The following is an 18,582-nucleotide window of genomic DNA, read 5'->3' as shown; positions in this document are numbered from 1 at the left end:
CCTTAACCAAGTTATATAGCCTGACTGTGCCTCAGTTTAACCATTTATAAAAGGAGAATAATAATGTCTGTTTGTCATGGCTTGATGTAAGAGTAATAAATGGGTTGGGAAGAATAAATTTGAAAAATGCATGCCACTTGCCATCATGCAAATTCATTCTTTCTCTCACTCAGTATTTCTCAGTGCGATTCATGGATCTCTTGCATCACAATCACCTAGAGGCTTGTTTAAAATGCATGTTCTGTATCTCCTGCACTCCTCCCAACTACTGAATCATAATCTCTTGGGGGTGGGACCTGGAAAATAATATATTTCACGTGGTTGCTTTGAATACTAAATATGTTCATCTTTGTAAAGCATCTACCACAGTGCCTGTCACATAGTAGATACTTGATCTTTTTTTTTCTTTTCTTCCTTAGTTACCTAGCACAACACCTAGCATATAATACTGCTCTACAGTATGTTTCTCAACTATAGAAATGACTGAATTAATTCTTTTAAAAGTCTTGGACATGAAACACTCTGATTTGTACATCAAATGCTGCTTAATAGGGAATCCTTGAGGGAATTAAGTGCCTGAGAGTGTTTAGGGGATTTCTTTTTACTTTAGACTACTACAATTGTTTATGCCATGAACTGATGGAGGTATTATCTCTAGTTATTTTTTATGCTGTAAATATATAGTAGTATTGTTCAGCTATTCTTTTTTTTTTTTTTTTTTTGGCTGCATCACGCAGCTTATAGGATTTTAGGTCCCCAACCAGGGATTGAACCTGGGCCCACAGCAGTGAAAGCGTCGAGTCCTAACCACTGGACTGCCAGGGAATTCCCTTGTTCAGCTATTCTTTTTAATGAACTACCCCAAACTTAGTGATTTACAATAATAAGTGTTTATTATCATGCTTATAGATCTAGCTGGAGCAGCTCTACTCCAAGCTGCAGTTGGCAAGCTGGCTGGGTACTCCGTATGTCTCTTATCCATCTTGGACCAGTGAGCTAGCCAGGACCTGATCTTCTCACGGTGTTATCTGAAGCTCACAAACATAAGCCCCACTGAGCAAGTATATTTCAAGGCTTTGCTTGCCCCAGGTTCACCAACATAAGTTCCCACATCAGTAGGGCATAGAAGTATATTCTGCCCACAGTAAGAGGGCAAAAAGAGTGAATATTTGCTGAACAGTTATCCAAACTATCAGAATATTCAATCACATGTTGTACATCTGCATATGAGTTGTTCCTTGGGCAACTTAAACTGAACATATCCAAAGCTGATTTCATTTCCTTTTCCCTACCTCCCCACCCCCCCAAATATCCAGGCACTTTCTTGTATTCTCCGTCTCCATTAATGGAATCACTATCCACCCAGTCACCTAGAAGAGAAACATCAGACAAAATTTTTATTTCTCCAATTTTCTCCTCCACCATATCCAACAAAGTACATTTGTTGACTTGGCCAACATAATGCTAGTCATGTCACTGCTTTGCTTAGAAAATTTCAAAGGCTTTCCATAGACCTCAGAATTAAGCAAAACTCCTTAGGATAGTGTTCAGGGCCATTTTTTTAAAAAAATGATACAGTTCCAAATTTTTCCTTCATTCTCATCCCCTATATTTCATAACACATCTGAAGACCTAGCTATTCCATAACAAATACATATTCCCTTACAAACCTACCATGATCTTTCATTCTCTGTACCTTTGGTAAAACCATTTCCTTTTACTTATTGTTATTTATTTATTTATTTATTTATTTGGTTGCGCTGGGTCTTAGTTGTGGCAGGCGGGCTCCTTAGTTGTGGTTCGCCAGCTCCTTAGTTGCAGCATGTAGGCTCCTTAGTTGCGGCAGGTGGGCTTCTTAGTTGTGGCTCCAGGCCTCCTTAGTTGTGGCATACGAACTCCTAGTTGTGGCATGCATGTGGGATCTAGTTCCCTGACCAAGGATTGAACCCAGGCCCCCTGCATTGGGAGCGCAGAGTCTTATCCACTATGCCACCAGGGAAGTCCCTAAAACCATTTCCTTTACTTGAAATGACCTGCTCCCCTTGGTACCTGTTGAAATCTTATATATCCTTCAATTCCTAGCTTTTGTTTTATCTCCTCTATGAAGCACTTCCTGATAATCCTTGTGAGAATGAGCTGCTTACTCCATTCTCAGTATTCCTATAATACTTTGTGCCTCTATTTTAGCACTTAGTGCAGTTCACCTGTATTGTACTGAGTTTGTATTTACGTGTTTCCCTCACTAAGTGGTGAACTCCCTAAGGGCAAGAACTATGCACTTAGCACAGTGCCCATAAAGTATGGGCTCAATAAATGTTGGCTGCATTGAATTTTTAATTATAAATGTCATTAAAAAATTTTTTTTATACTTTGTGACATTCCTTCTGAGGTAGGTTAATGTTGTGATTCCTTTTTTATCAGTTTAAGGGTGGGAAGGGGCAGATGATATAGTGATTGCAGAATGGAAATATCAAGAAAATTTACTCTCTTCAACCAGTGTCCTTGAAATAATAATTACTACTACCTACTCCCAAATCTCTACCAATCATTAAACAACTGCTGTGTGCCTGATCAAATATAGCTTTTCCAGGGTCACACCACTAATAATTTTTGGAACCAAGATTTGCACCTGAGTCTTACTATAAAGCCTATACTTTTCTACTATTACATACTGTCTTCACTCATTTCTATCCTAAAGCAATAACTGTCTTATTGGAGAAGAGTTTTCTATGTGGAAACATGCATAGGTCTTTCATTTATACATCCTTTTGTTAGGCTGAAAGGGGACAAGGAGGAAGATATGACAAAAGTGTAAATTTAAAAGAAAGCCAAACCAATTAGCAGGCACCTAAAGAGAACCAAAGGAAATGTGGAAACTTTACCCCACCTATTTAAAAAAATTTTTTTATTGAAGTGTAGTTGATTTTAGTCCCACCTTTTAATTTTAAACAATATTAAACCTATGAAACAGTTGTATGAATATGATAAATAGCCACACACCCTTTTTCAAAATCTGCAAGTTGTTAATACTTTGCCATGTTTGTTTTTTCTCTCTAAACACACACACACACACACACACACACACACACACATTTTCCCCCAATCATCTGAGTGTAAATGGCTGATATTTTAGCATTGCTTTCCTAAGAACATAAACATTCTCCTACATAGCCACAATATCATTCTCACAAATAAGGATATTATCCTTGATACAATATTACTATTTAGTATACAGTCTATCTTCAAATTTCCCCCAAAATGCCCTCTATAACTATCGCCGATTTTGTGGTTTTATTTTTATATATAATACAGGCAATAGGTGTAAAGTATAACATAATTCTCAGAGTCTTGTCCATTTGATCAGACTAAAGGTTCTTGTACTCAGGACACTGCTATAAAAGGAAAGATAGATGAGCTGAGCTGTCCCTAACCCTTTCTGCATTTGTGTGTGTTTGTTTTTGCTATTGTTTTCCCATTCACCTTCTAAACCTGGTTGACCTGGAAAGCCTATGTTGAACTTCTCCCACCCCTTTTTCTATTTTGAAATATTTTGAACCTATATAACAAATTGGAAAAAAATAATAAACACTTGTATACCATCAGCCTAGATTTACCAGTTTTTAATATTCTGGCACATTTGCTTTATTTATCTCTCAGTGGCTTTCTCTCTCTCTCTCTCTGAATAACTGTATTTGCTGAATCATCTGGAAGTAAGTACTGACATCATGAGACTTAACTCTAAATACTTCAGCCTGTATCTAATAAAACAAAGGCATTCTGCCTTACATAATCATAATGTTACACTCAAGAAATCCGACATTTATATAATATTAAATAGCATCAACTCCATAGTCAAATTATAACAATTGTTCCAATAAAATAATATCTTTTATAGCTGGCTTTCCTTTCCAACCCAAGATCCAGTGAGGGGTCATGCATTGCATTTTGTTGTCGTGTTTCTTTACTCTTATCAATAGACAGATTTATTGATTGAAGTATAATTGACCTACAATACTATGCAAGTTTCAGGTGCACAACATAATGATTTGATATTTCTATACATTACAAAATGATTGCCACAGTAAGTCTAGTTACCATCTGTTATCATACAAAATATTTACACTATTATTGACTATATTCCCCATGCTGCACATTTCATCCCTGTGACTCATTTCTTTTGTAACCGTTAAGTTTGTACCTCTTAATCTCCCTCACCTATTTCACTCATCTCCCCCACCACCTCCCCTCTGGCAACCACCTGTTTATTCTCTATGAGTCTAATTTCTGTTTTGTTTTACTTGTTTATTTGTTTTTTTAGATTTCACATATAAGTGAAATCATACAGTATTTGTCTTCCTCTGTCTGACTTATATCACTTAGCTTAATACCCTCTAAGTACATCCTTGTCACAAATGGCAAGATTTCATTCTTTTAGTGTTTACATTTTCTTTGCAAAAATACACAAGTGGAATTGCTGGATTGTCTGGTACTTCTATTTTAATATTTTGAGGGACCTCCGTACAGTTTTCCATAGTGGCTGCACCAATTTACATTCCCACCAACAGTGCACAAGGGTTCCGTTTTCTCCACATCCTCGCCAACACTTGTTATTTGCTATCTTTTTGATAATAGCCATTCTGACAGATCTGAGGTGATATTGCATTGTGGTTTTTATTTCTATTTCCCTGATGTAGCTATATCAAACTAAAAAGCTTTTGCACAATGAAGGAAACTAACAACAAAACCAAAAGGCTTTGGAAGAAAATATTTGCAAACAATGTATCTAATAAGGGGTTAATATCTAAAATATAAAAAGAACTCATACAACTCAACACCAACAAACAAATAACCCAATTAATAATTGGGCAGAGATCCTGAATATACATCTTTCCAAAGAAGACACACATATATCCAACAGACACATGAAAAGATGCTAATAGCTTTCCTCCAAGAAAAAAACAATAAGATTTCCATAACATTGACATGTTATGGAAAGCCTCTTAAAGAGGAACAGAATCAGACACTCACTAAGGGCAGAGAGCCTTAGTGGTTTGCCGGGAGGGATTGGAAGAAGCAGAGAGGGAGCTGGTGGCAGGGTGAGGACGCCTCAATAACAGGTTGATGCTCCAAACACAGACCTATGCACAAGGCTGTAAGTAATCACCCACCAGGGCCTGGATCCACAGGCTGTTGCAGTTATCTTTCATGGCTCTGTACGTGACACCCTGGGCCTGCAGTAAAGCACACAACAGCCAAATTGAGTTCCACTGCTCCAGCAATTCTGATGGGCTCCTGCTGTCTGCAGTCTCTGAATCTTGAGAGGATTATGCTTTTGCACTCTTTTATGACCTTTCACTTCATTGAGCAGTGGCCTTGTTTCCTTATACTAGAATGTGAGCTCTTACAGCCTGGGGATCATGGTGCTCCTCAAAGTAGATGCTATTCTTTGGGGTTTTTTTAAATAAATTTATTTATTTATTTTTGGCTGTGTTGGGTCTTCGCTGCTGCGCGTGGGCTTTCTCTAGTTGCAGCGAGCGGGAGCTACTCTTCATTGCAGTGCATGGGCTTCTCATTGCGGTGGCTTCTCATTGCAGAGCACGGGCTCTAGGCGCGTGGGCTTCAGTACTTGAGGCACGAGGGCTCAGTAGTTGTGGCTTGTGGGCTCTAGAGCGCAGGCTCAGTAGTTGTGGCACACGGGCTTAGTTGCTACGCAGCATGTGGGATCTTCCCAGACCAGGGATTGAACCCGTGTTCCCTGCATTGGCAGGTGGATTCTCAACCACTGCGCCAGCAGGGAAGCCCCTATTCTTTGTTAAGTGAAGGAATCATTCAGTATTTCAGATAAATGCATTTACTTAAGACAGGTGAAGCTCTCCAGCCCTGATTTGTAATTCTGTTAAATATTTACCTTGGTTGTTGTACCAGAAAAAAAAAAAGTTAAGTTCATACCATAGCTGTTCAGCTCACGGTGGTTCTAGGATTGATCACAGAGCTGTGGAACTAAAAAAGCATCTAATCCAATCGTTTTATCAATACATTCTTTAAGAACCAATTATTGTATAATCAAATGAAAAAATATCCCCATTTTTGTTTTGCCTTTTAAAAATGTATAAACCTAGGGACTTTCCTGGTGGTCCAGTGGTTAAGAATCTGCCTTCCAATGCAGGGGATGCAGGTTCAATCCCTCGCTGGGGAACTAAGATCCCACATGCCACCGGGCAACTAAGCCCGCACGTGCCACGACTACTGACCCCACACACCACAACTAGAGAGCCCGCACACCGCAACCACTGAGCCCACACACTCTGGAGCCTGCACACCACAATGAAAGATCCCACATGCCACAACGAAGATCCTGCATGCCGCAACTAAGACCTGATGCAGCCAAATAAATAAGTAAATAATTTTTAAAAATGTATAAACCTAAATGACTTTAGAGATAAAGAATCTAATCTCCCCCCAATCTCTTCTGATCTTTGTGGAGAATAGGGAAAGCTGGAGGCAGAGATACTGTTCAGAGCCACCTGGGCACTAGCTCTGCATCCCCTCCCACGATGAGGAAGTACCGTTGCTGCTGATCAGTTTGGTTCACTCTTTGACGTGCAGGTGTTCTAATTTAGAACACTCTGATATTCCCTTAAGTGTAAGCTCATATAGTCTTAGTGTAAATTCCTTAAGAAGATGCTGATGAAGTAAGTCAGAATATAAAAAGGTGTTAGTGTGAGAGACTGGCTATGTTATCAGCTCTGGAACACTCACTGACTGAGTGAAGAGTGTCAGCAGTAGCTGTACACTCCACAGGAAATCAAGAGACATGGAGAAAGCCAGCAAAGATGTGCTGCATCTGCTCCTGCTTTGTGTAGCCACCTGGCTTCTGCTAAACTTTGTTTCCTTGGCTAAATAAATCAGGAAGTAGTGAGTAGGTATGTGTGCCTATATGTGGTCTCTTCCTGCTAATCTATAACCTGCCAATACTATAGGGTTATTTTTTAAGCTGTTTATTTTGAAATAATTTCAGACTTACAGAAAAGTTACAGGAATATAAGAATTCTCATTTTTACCCAGACCCAAATGTTAAGTTTATCATATTTTCTTTATCATCCTCTTCTCCAATAGACTTTTTCTGAACTGCTGTAGATACCCTGCTGTAGATGTACCCCTTTGCTCCTAAATACCTGTGTGTATTTCCCCAAAAAACAAGGACATTCTCTTACAACACAGTGATGAAAATCAGGAAATTAACATTGATACAATACTATTATTTAATAAACAGACCTTATTAATATTTTGCCAATTGACCTAATACACGTTACATTTATTTGTCATACTAATGGAATCATACAGTATATAGTCTTTTGAGACTTGCTTTTTTCACTCAGCATAATACATTTTAGATTCATCCATATTGTCATAGGTATCAATAATTTGTTCCTTTTTTATTACTGAGTAGTATTCCATTGTTGGATTATAACACAATCTGTTAATGAACATTTGGGTTGTTTCCAGTTTGGTTTACTACAAGTAAAGCTGCTACAGATGACTGTAGTTAGCAATGCTATATGATATATATGAAAGTTGTTAAGAGACTAAATCCTAAGAGTTCTCATCACAAGAGAAAAATGATTTTTTTTTCTTTTTTTGTATCTGTGTGAGATGATGGATGTTAACTAAACTTATTGTGGGAATCATTTCATGATATATATAAGTCATATGCTGTACAGCTTGAACTTATACAGTGCTGTATGTCAACTATATCTCAATAAAACTGGAAAAAAAATCTAGAGTAGGATATGCTGCTTCTAAGTTTAGGAAATAAGAGTTAACAACGCCTCCCCCCACCCCCAAGAGAAAGCTGCTATGAACGTTCATGTACAGGTTTTTGTGTGAATGTGAGTTTTCATTTCTCTAGGATAAATACCCAGGTATGTGATTGCTGAATTGCGTAAGTACATATTTAAGAAAATGCCAAACTGTTTTCCTGCTAGAACATGAAGAAAGTGATATGCAGTAAGACTGGTGAGGCAGCTGGGAACTTATAGACCATGTTAAGGAGTTTGGCAGTTATTTTAAGGGCAGTGAGAAGCCATTGAGTGCTGTTAAGCAGAGGAGTGACTTGAATGGATTTGTGTTTTGCAAAGATTCCTCTAGCTACGATTTGAAGAATGGTTCATTGGAAAGGGCTAAAGTGGTTTTATGGAGACCAGTTAGAAAGTTACTGCAACAGGCTAAATAAGAAGTAATGGCAGCTTAGACCAGGGTAGTGGCAGTGGAGATGGAGAGGAATGGACAGGTCCAAGAGATAATAAGGAAGTAAATTATTATGTCCAATCTTTTGGGGAAAATGTTTAACATTTCAACATTATACTTAATCTTTAGCTGTAGGTTTTTCTTAGATGTCCTCTACCTAAGGAAGGTTCCCCTCTAGTTTATTTTTAAAATATTAATAATAATAATGTATTTATTTTTATTGAAGTATAATTGACCTACAATGCCATGTTAGTTCCAGGTGCACAACATAATGATTTCATGTTTCTATACATTACAAAATGATCACCACGATAAGTCTAGTTACCATCTGTTACCATACACTATTATTGACTATATCCCCCATGCTGTATATTTCATCCCTGTGACTCATTTGTTTTTTGTTTTTGTTTTTTAATTAATTTATTTATTTATTTTTGGCTGCATTGGGTCTTTGTTGCTGTGCGCGGGCTTTCTCTAGTTGCTGTGAGCAGGGGCTAGTCTTCGTTGCAGTGCGTGGGCTTCTCATTGTGGTGGCTTCTCTTGTTGCGGAGCTTGGGCTCTAGGCACACAGGCTTCAGTAATTGTGGCACACGGGCTCAGTAGTTGTGGCTCGTGGGCTTTAGAGTGCACGCTCAGTAGTTGCAGTGCACGGGCTTAGCTGCCCTGCGGCATGTGGGATCTTCCCAGACCAGGGCTCGAACCCATGTCCCCTGAATTGGCAGGCGGATTCTTAACCACTGTGCCACCAGGGAAGCCCAACTCATTTATTTTGTAACTGTAAGTTTGTACCTCTTAATGTCCCTCACCTATTTCACTCATCTCCCCCACCACCTCCCCTCTGGCAACTACGTGTTTATTCTTTATATCTATGAGTCTATTTCTGTTTTGTTTTGTTTTTTAGATTCCACATATAAATGAAATCATACAGTATTTATCTTTCTCTGACTTATTTCACTTAGGATAATACCCTCTAGGTCCATCCATATTGTCACAAATGGCATTATTTAATTCTTTCTTATGGCTGAGCAATATTCCATTGTATATATGTACCACATTTTTAAAAAAATTTTATTTATTATTTATTTTTTATTTCTGGCTGCATTGGGTCTTCGTCACTGCACATGGGCTTTCTCTAGTTGCGGCGAGCGGGGGCTACTCTTCGTTGCGGTGTGCGGACTTCTCATTGCGGTGGCTTCTCTTGTTGCGGAGCACAGGCTCTAGGCACACAGGCTTCAGTAGCTGTGGCACGTGGACTCAGCAGTTGTGGCTCACAGGCTCTAGAGTGCAGGCTCAGTAGTTGTGGCACATGGGCTTAGTTGCTCCGAGCATGTGGGATCTTCCTGGACCAGACCTTGAACCCGTGTCCCCTACATTGGCAGGTGGATTCTTAACCACTGCACCACCAGGGAAGTCCTGAACTTTTTAATTAAATTTTATTGGAATATAGTTGCTTTACAATGCTGTGTTAGTTTCTTTTTGTACAACAAAGTGAATCAGTCGTACATATACATATATCCACTCTTTTTTGGATTTCCTTCCCATTTAGGTCACCATAGAGCACTGAGTAGAGCTCCCTGTGCTATACAGTAGGTTCTCATTAGTTATCTATTTTATACATAGTGGTGTATATACGTCAGTCCCAATCTCCCAGTTCAGCCCACCCTTCTTTCCCCCTTGGCAACCATAAGTTTGTTCTCTACATCTGTGACTCTATTTCTGCTTTGCAAATAAGTTCATCTCCACCTTTTTTCTAGATTCCACATATAAGCGATATTATACTATATTTGTTTTTCTCTTTTTGACTTACTTCACTCTGTATGACAGTCTCTAGGTCCATCCACGTCTCTGCAAATGGCACTATTTTGTTACTTTTTATGGCTGAGTAATATTCCATTGTATATATGTACCACATCTTCTTTATCCACTCCTCTGTTGATGGACATTTAGGTTGCTTCCATGCCCTGGCTATGGTAAATAGTGCTGCATTGAACATCGGGGTGCATGCATCCTTTTGAATTATGGTTTTCTCCGGATATATGCCTAGGAGTGGGATTGCTGGGTCATATGGTAGCTCTATTTTTAGTTTTTTAAGGAACCTCCATACTGTTCTCCATAATGGCAGTACCAATTTACATTCCCACCAACAGTGTACAAGGGTCCCCTTTTCTCCACACCCTCTCCAGCATTTATTGTTTGTAGAATTTTTGATGATGGCCATTCTGACCAGTGTGAGGTGACACCTCATTGTGGTTTTGATTTGCATTTCTCTAATAATTAGTGATGTTGAGCATCTTTTCATATGCCTGTTGGCCATCTGTATGTCTTCTTTGGAGAAATGTCTATTTAGGTCTTCACCCATTTTTTGATTGGATTGTTTTTTTCTATATTGAGCTGCATGAGCTGTTTTTATATTTTGGAGATTAATCCCTTGTCAGTTGCTTCACTTGCAAATATTTTCTTCCATTCTGAGGACTGTCTTTTCATTTTGTTTATGGTTTCCTTTGCTCCGCAAAAGCTTTTAAGTTTAATTAGATCCCATTTGTTTATTTTTGTTTTTATTTTCATTACTCTAGGAGGTGAATCAAAAAAGATCTTGCTGTGATTTATGTCAAAGAGTGGTCTGCCTATGTTTTCCTCCAAGGGTTTTATAGTGTCCGGTCCTTAATCCGTTTTGAGTTTATTTTTGTGTATGGTGTTAGGGAGTGTTCTACTTTCATTTTTTTACATGTAGCTGTCCAGTTTTCCCAGCACCACTTATTGAAGAGACTGTCTTTTTTCCATTGTATATTCTTGCCTCCTTTGTCATAGATTAGGTGGCCGTAAGTGCGTGTACCACATCTTCTTTATCCATTTATCTCTCGATGGACATTTAGGTTGCTTCCATATCTTGGCTATTCTAGTTTAGTTTTCTGAGAGTTTTATTTTGTTTTAATCATAAATACATGGTGAACTTCGTTAAATGCTTTTTCTGCATCATTTGACACGACTGTATAATTTTTCTTCTTTACTTTGTGGTGAACTGCGTTGATTTTAAAAATATTGAACCAACCTTGCATTTGCTAATGTTTTGTTGAGGATTTTCATTAAATGTTTAAAATAGAATTCACCACTGAAATCTTATGTGTCTATAATTTTTTCTGTGGGTTTTAAATTATAAATTCAATTTCTAACATCTATAGGACTATTCAGATTTTCTTCTTGTATTTTAATAAGTTGTGTCTTTCAAAAAATCTCTCCATTTCTTCTAAGTTATCACATTTATTAGTGTAAATTTATTCCCAAATTTTAAAATTATTCTTCTTCTATCTGTATGATCTATAGTGATGTCCCCTTCATTCCTGGTATTTATGATTTGTATCTTCTCTTTTTTTCCTGATCAGTCTTACAATGGTTTCAATTTTATTAATCTTTTCAAAGAACCAACTTTTGGCCTTGCTGACTTTTCTCTATCATTTCTTTCCCATTTCATTGATTTACACACATATATTCATTATTATCTGTCTTCTGCTTACTTTGGATATGATTTGCTTCTCTTCTCCTAGCTTTTTAAGGTGGGGGCTTACACCATTGATTTTAGACAATTATTTTTCTATTGTAAGTATTTAAAGTGATAAATTTGCCTATAAGCATTATATAGCTGTATTCCACAAATCTTGATGTCTTTTTCCTTTACCCTTTAGTTCAAAATACTTTGTTGCTCAATTTCCAATTATTTGTCTTTTCTAAATATCTTATTGTTATCAACAAACCTATTTTGTCATATATCATATTCTGTTATTTCCTTTCTTTGAAATTTACTGAGACTTATGTCAGCATAACGTCTTAGTGACTGTTCCATGTACACTTGAAAAAACAATGTGTATTCTGCAGTTGTTGGGTGTAGTAACCTATAAATGTCTATTAGGTCAAATTAACTGATAGTGTTGCTAAAAGCTCCCATTTCCTTAATTAGACTCTTTGTCTATGTGTTCTATCAAATACTGAGAGAAGGTTGTTAAAATTTCCAACTATAGAGCTGGATGGACCTAGAGTATGTCATGCAGAATGAAGTAAGTCAGAAAGAGGAAAACAAACACTGTATGCTAACACATATATATGGAATCTAAAAAAAAAAAAAAAGGTTCTGAAGAACTTAGGGGCAGGACAGGAATAAAGACGCAGACGTAGAGAATGGACTTGAGGACATGGGGAGTGGGGAGGGTAAGCTGGGATGAAGTGAGAGAGTGGCATGGACATATATGCACTACCAAATGTAAAATAGCTAGCTAGTGGGAAGCAGCCGCATAGCACAGGGAGATCAGCTCAGTGCTCTGTGACCACCTAGAGGGGTGGGCTAGGGAGGGTGGGAGGCAGATGCAAGAGGGAGGAGATATGGGGATATATGTATATGTAGAGCTGATTCACTTTGTTATGAAGCAGAAACTAACACACCATTGTAAAGCAATTATACTCCAATAAAGATATTAAAAAAAAATCCAACTATAGTGGTTTCATCTCTTTCCTTAGTTCTGTTATTTTTGTTTGTTGTTTTTTTAAAAAATATTTATTTATTTATTTATTTATTTATTTATGGCTGTGTCGGGTCTTAGTTGCGGCATGCAGGATCTTTCCTTGCAGTGTGCGGGCTTCTCTCTAGTTGTGGCATGTGGGTTCCTCTCTAGTTGTGGCTCCAGAGTGTATGGGCTCTGTAGTTGTGGCACAGGGGCTCTTTAGTTGTGGTGCACAGGCTCAGTAGTTGTGGCACATGGGCTTATTTGCCCCGCTGCAGGTGGGATCTTAGTTCCCAGACCAGGGATCGAACCTGCATCCTCTGCATTGGAAGGCAGATTCTTAGCTGCTGGACCACTAGTGATGTCCCAGATCTGTTATTTTTGTTTTCATACATTTTGTAGCTCTTTCACTAAGAGTGTACAGATTTGGGTTGTTATGTTTTTCTTAATGAATTGGTCCTTTAAGTATCATGAGATGAAACTCTTTATCTCTAGTAATACTTCCTATCTTGATATTAATATAACCACACCAGCTTTCTTGGCGTTTGCATTTTATATCTTTATCCTTTTACTTTCAACTTATGCCTTTATATTTCAAGTATATACCTTGTAAGTAGTGTTTAGTTGGGTCTTGCTTTTTAACTCAATCTTTGCCTTTCATTAAACTATTTAGTCCACTTAATTACCGCTACAGTTATGTTTAAGTGTTAACATATTGCTATTTGTTTTCTGTTTGTCCTCATGTTTTTTATTCCTGCCTTTTTAGGGGGGTTAATCAAGTATTTTTTAATACTTCAGTCTGTCTCCTTTAGTGGTTTTTTAGCTCATGTGTGTGTGTGGGTGGCAGGCAATTGCCTTAGGGAAGATTCAGGTTACACTTAAAGTAACAATTATTGTGTGCCTACAATGGGCCAGGCACTGGGCTTAAGCACAACTCTTGTGGTCATTAGGGCTAGTTCTTTCAAGTTTCAAGGTTGCTCCCTAGGTTACAGTATTCTAATAAAGTGCATTAAACCAAAGGTGAACAGGTTTCTGTTCAAATCCCAACTCTGCTACTTAGTAATTGTTTCATCTTGGCTAATGTGTATATATTTTGTGAGCTTCAGTTTCTTTATCTATAAAACAAGGAGAATGGATGCTTTTGTGCTACTATTAATGCAGATCACATGGAATAATTTCTATAGCTGTATTATGAAAATTGCAACTATAAACATGTAAGATATTATTCCAGGATTTAATAAAAATACTCATATTTTCTTCTTATACCTTTTATAATAAATTTCAATCCTATCTTCTCTAAACCATCAGCTTTTTAGACTGAAAAACCCTTCTTTCTTTGGTACATTTGTTGTTGTCTTGGTATATTCAGCAGCTCTGTCCCTAAACCATGTCTAACTATGATTAGAATGTACCCCTTCTACAACCACTGCATCAAGGCATACTCCTAGTCATACTTCAAGACGCAGTTAGAACAGCATGTCTTCCATGACAATTTTCCACTCTTATTCACTCCCCAATAGTTGGGCTGGTATTTACCAAACTCTAACTCTTGTATCCCCTTTGCTGATGTGGAAGCAGTTCAGAAGCCACCATCCTTTAACGTTGGATTAATGTTCATTAAACACCTTACCTTAAATATCCCTGGGAGAATCTGGGAAGACTTTACAGAGTGATAGATAGGTTTTAAAGCATCAAAGTTTTCCTGGAGTTAAGTGGGAAAGGGGCTCACAAAAAGGAAACAGTATGGAGCTTTCCAAGTTTTGGCATGGTGTGCAGGTACTTTCTTCTCCCACTTTATCTCTTTCCACTCACTTGTCACTTATACTTCAGTCATATGGAACTAATTGTAGTTCACTAGGTTGCTCTTTCCTCTGAGCCTTAGTTCATGCTATTCCCTGTATTTGGTATGCCTTGTTCCCCTGATTTCCTTTAACCTGGCTAATTCTTGTTTGTCCTTTAGGTGTCAGCTTAAAGGTCACGTCCTCTGGGGTGTCTTCCCTGACCCCCTGCCCTGACTCCCCAGGTCTGAATTAGGTGCCCTTTCTGTATGTTCTCACTACACCCTGAACGTACTTCTTTGTAGCACTTGTAAAACTACTGAAACATCTTTGTAGTCTTCTATATTTTTCACTAGACTTAGAGCTCCATAAGGGCAGTACTGTATCTTCTGCTATTCCCAGGGCCCTACTGAGGCTTGGCATAGAGTAAACCTCAGTAAACATTTGTTCGGTGAATGAATGACTCTAACAGGAATGCTGATCGCAAAGAAAGATGAAAAGAGCAGGTAGCTGGTATACTTTCTCTTTCCATGTCCAGCATTCTCCTGGTGTGCAGCCTGCAGATGTGGAGGAAGTTGTCGAGAAGGGTGTGCAGATCCTTGTCATTGGCCGAGGGATGAGTGAGGCCTTGAAGGTAGGTATTGGTGAGCACAGCATTCCTGAGGACTTCTGGTAATCTCTTGGATCTTTACCTTAGAGATATGTCCTTCTTGGAAGTTCATCTCTATATATCATGCACCCTTATTTTGCTGAGCCAGTGGACGGCCCAGGATAAAATAGTGTCTGTGCACTCTTCTTCCTCATCAGGGTTGGGCTCTCCAGTCTCTAATCACAGGCCTGTGCTGTTTCAACTATTTTTCAGAAATTCCTCAATCCTGGAATTTCTTTTAAGCTCTACAGTTATCAATATTTGGCTCTTTAGATTTTTACAGTACTTTCCATTTTTACAGTACTTTTAATTTTTCTTTTCTTGGGCACATTCAAGTTAAGCCGTTTTCCCCTTTCAGAAAAAGAAAGTTTATTTTTATTGTACTTATAGAAATAGTACATGCTTGTTGTAAAAGAGTCAATGCAGAAATGTAGAATTAAACAGGTGAAAGATTTCCCCTTCCCAATCATAACTGCTCCAATGCTCTCTCTATGCATCTGCAAATATATACACACTTACACATACTGATATACATGTTTTTACATAAATAGGATCACTCTATACATATTGTTCTGTAACTTTTTATTCACTTACATTATTGCATTATGGACAGCCTTTCACATAAGTTTATAGAGATCTACCTCATTCTATCCTTTATACAGATGTCCTAAAATCCAGTTCCCTACTGATGGAGGTGCCCTTTATTTATATTTTTTAGTTTAACCTAGTTTTTTCCTCCATTAAAATGATCCCTATCTGTAAGACTACTGTTATTATAAAATTGTTCAAACATATAAAAAAGTAATGTAGGGCATTTTAAAAAACATTTCACTCAGAGCTCCTTCTGACAAGGCAGAGTCTAATTAAAATCTATTTAAAATAATATTGAAGACAAGCCAGAGTTGAGAAAATATCCAATAATAGCTGCCACTCCTGAGAATCTTTTATATAAATTCATTTACAAATATTTATTCAGCACCTTCTATGGGGCAGACACTATTCTAGGTACCAGGGACAAGCTAAACAAGGCAAACAAGGTTCATGGCCCTCATGGATAATAAAAATGTAGACAATTTCAGGTCATAGTAAGTGCTGTGAAGAAAATGGTGACTTATGAGGGGCTGCTCTAAATGGGGTGTTCAAGAAAGGCCTTTCTGAGAAGACATTTGCATTTGAGCTGCAGTGTACGTACATTCATAAAACTTCATCCTCACACCAACCGTTTGATTGTAAGTAGTATCATCCCCGTTTTATAGGGGAGGAAATTGCAGTTGAAAGACTTTCAAAAGGTCTCTTGGTTAGTACACAGCAAAGTTAGAATTTAGACTCAGGTTGGACTGACTCAAACATTTAACATTTTACATACCTTAGCTGAATTCATTCTCATACCAACCGTGTAAGCAGGTTCTGTTATCCCTATTTACATACATGGAAACAAAGGCTCAGAGAATTTAATTCACTTACCCAAAGTCACACTGCTAGTAAGGACTTAAATTCAAGACTGTCTGACTCCAAAATCCATGCTCTTTGCAGTTTCCATTTCACCTGAGCTGTCTGCACATGTTTCATGGTACTTCTGTTAACTTCTTAGAAGCCTTTTTGACTCCTTGGGACTCACTGCCACATTCTGGACTGGTGACACGCCGGGTGATTGAGGAGTGATAGTTGTCACTGTCCAGTTCTGTAGAATATACTTGCCTCATAGCAGGAAAGGGAATCCTGGGGGCCTTTCCCCCTGATTTACTCATCTTTTTCCTTCTTCCCAGGTACCCCTATCAACCGTGGAATACCTCAAGAAAAAAGGCATTGATGTGCGGGTCCTCCAGACAGAGCAGGCAGTGAAGGAGTATAATGCCTTGGTTACCCAAGGCATCAGGGTGGGAGGGGTCTTCCATTCCACCTGCTGATGGAGCCTTAAGAGAATAAAGCACTAAGCAATGATGCCTGTGACTGTCACTCTTACCTCTGTCCACTCCAGCCTCCCCAAGCGTTTCTGAACAGCTGCTTGTGCCGGGTCCTGTGCTAGGCTTTGGGATGCAAGGATGACTTAGGCACGGTCCCTGTCCTGGGGGGTGGGGGGGTGGTGGCTGAAAATCAGGGGAGGAGACAGAAGTTTACCAAAGTTTAATATTGTGGCGAATGTTAGGCCAGAAGTAAGCGAAAATAAAGGCAAAAATAAAGAAAGCCTTCTGACTTGAAGTTTGAAAGCCAAAGAAAAGTTCCAGTGCATTAAAATCACATTGCAATTGATGCTTTGAAATGTTTAGTCATCAATTCAACCAATTTTTATTAAGTACCTTATATGCCAGGCACTGCTATAGGCTCCAGAGAAACAGCAATAAAAGTCTTGTGCTCATGCAGCTTATATTCTAGTGGGCAAAATAAATAAGTAAACAAATACATAATATAAGTAGAATGTTATGAAGAAAAATAAAGCAAGATAAGAAAAAGAGTGATGGGGCTATTTCAGATGTGTGGTCAGGGAAAGTGTCTTTGTGCAATGACATATGAGTAGAGCCCTGAATGAACTGAGGCAACACTTCAATAACAGTAAAAGGAGCTATGCCTTGATACTAGGGTTCTAGGCAGGCTGTTCTACTAACTAAACCTGAGCCTTGCCAGACAGTTCTCTCTGCCTCAGATACCCTCACTATAAAATGATGGGGCTGGACTAAATGCCTTTTAATGGTCCCTACTGGCATGGATAGCCTTTGCTCTATTAAATACCAGGTGGCCTTTGTGAAGCCTTAGAATAGACTGACAGAATTATAATAGTAATCAGCATTACCTTATTTTTCAATTTCCCCCTCTTTAAAGAGTTATGAGTATCAGCTTTGGTGTCAGATAGCCTTGACTTTGAACTGTGGCTTTCACGGCCACTCACTGGTTGGGCATTTATTTAATCTCTCAGAGTTTCACTGTTCTCATTTGTCAGATAGGGATCATATTAGTACCTGGAGTTATCATAGGTGTTAAGTTGGGTAATTCATAGAAAGTCTTGGCACATTGCCTGGCATGTAGTAAGGACTCAATAAATTGAAACCATTGTCAGTATCTTTCTCCTAATGGGGCTGCTGTGTAAAGCTAACTGGTTTCATTTTATGGTTCTTAATATATCAGCTTATAACTTCATAGATTCATAGAATGTTGGAGCCCAAAGGAATTATCTACTCTATTCTCATTTATTCAGTAATTCTCTTTTATATTCATTTACGAGAGTCTCTTACTAATATTCTTATGACCAATTATTGCTGGATCCTAGGGGTACAGGAATGATAGATATAGTTCTTGCCCTCAGGAGTTATGTGAGAGAGAAACAAATAAACAAGACAGTAATGATACAGTGTGTTAACATTATACTAGTTACAAGGTCCAGTGGTGGCACAAAGGGTGGACTAACTTATCCTACCAGAATGGG

The 18,582-nt window shown here is 38.3% G+C and overlaps 1 protein-coding gene across 2 annotated transcripts in view; it reads left to right on the top strand.

The window, feature by feature from the left end:
- The window catches only part of AAMDC (adipogenesis associated Mth938 domain containing), a 32,873-nt gene extending 15,768 nt beyond the window's left edge, over positions 1-17,105 (top strand). For both annotated transcript variants that reach the window (XM_082410386.1, XM_082410387.1), the window contains exons 3-4: positions 15,054-15,149; positions 16,931-17,105. In XM_082410386.1, the coding sequence (XP_082266512.1) occupies positions 15,054-15,149; positions 16,931-17,071 (237 nt within the window). In that variant the 3' untranslated portion in view covers positions 17,072-17,105. The remainder of the gene's footprint in view (positions 1-15,053; positions 15,150-16,930) is intronic.
- Positions 17,106-18,582: the final 1,477 nt, after the last annotated feature.

Source organism: Balaenoptera physalus, assembly GCF_965194825.1.
Source record: "Balaenoptera physalus genome assembly, chromosome: 10".
Taxonomy (NCBI): domain Eukaryota; kingdom Metazoa; phylum Chordata; class Mammalia; order Artiodactyla; family Balaenopteridae; genus Balaenoptera; species Balaenoptera physalus.
Note: the sequence above shows the minus strand (reverse complement) of the source record. Positions and strands in the feature narration are given on the sequence as shown.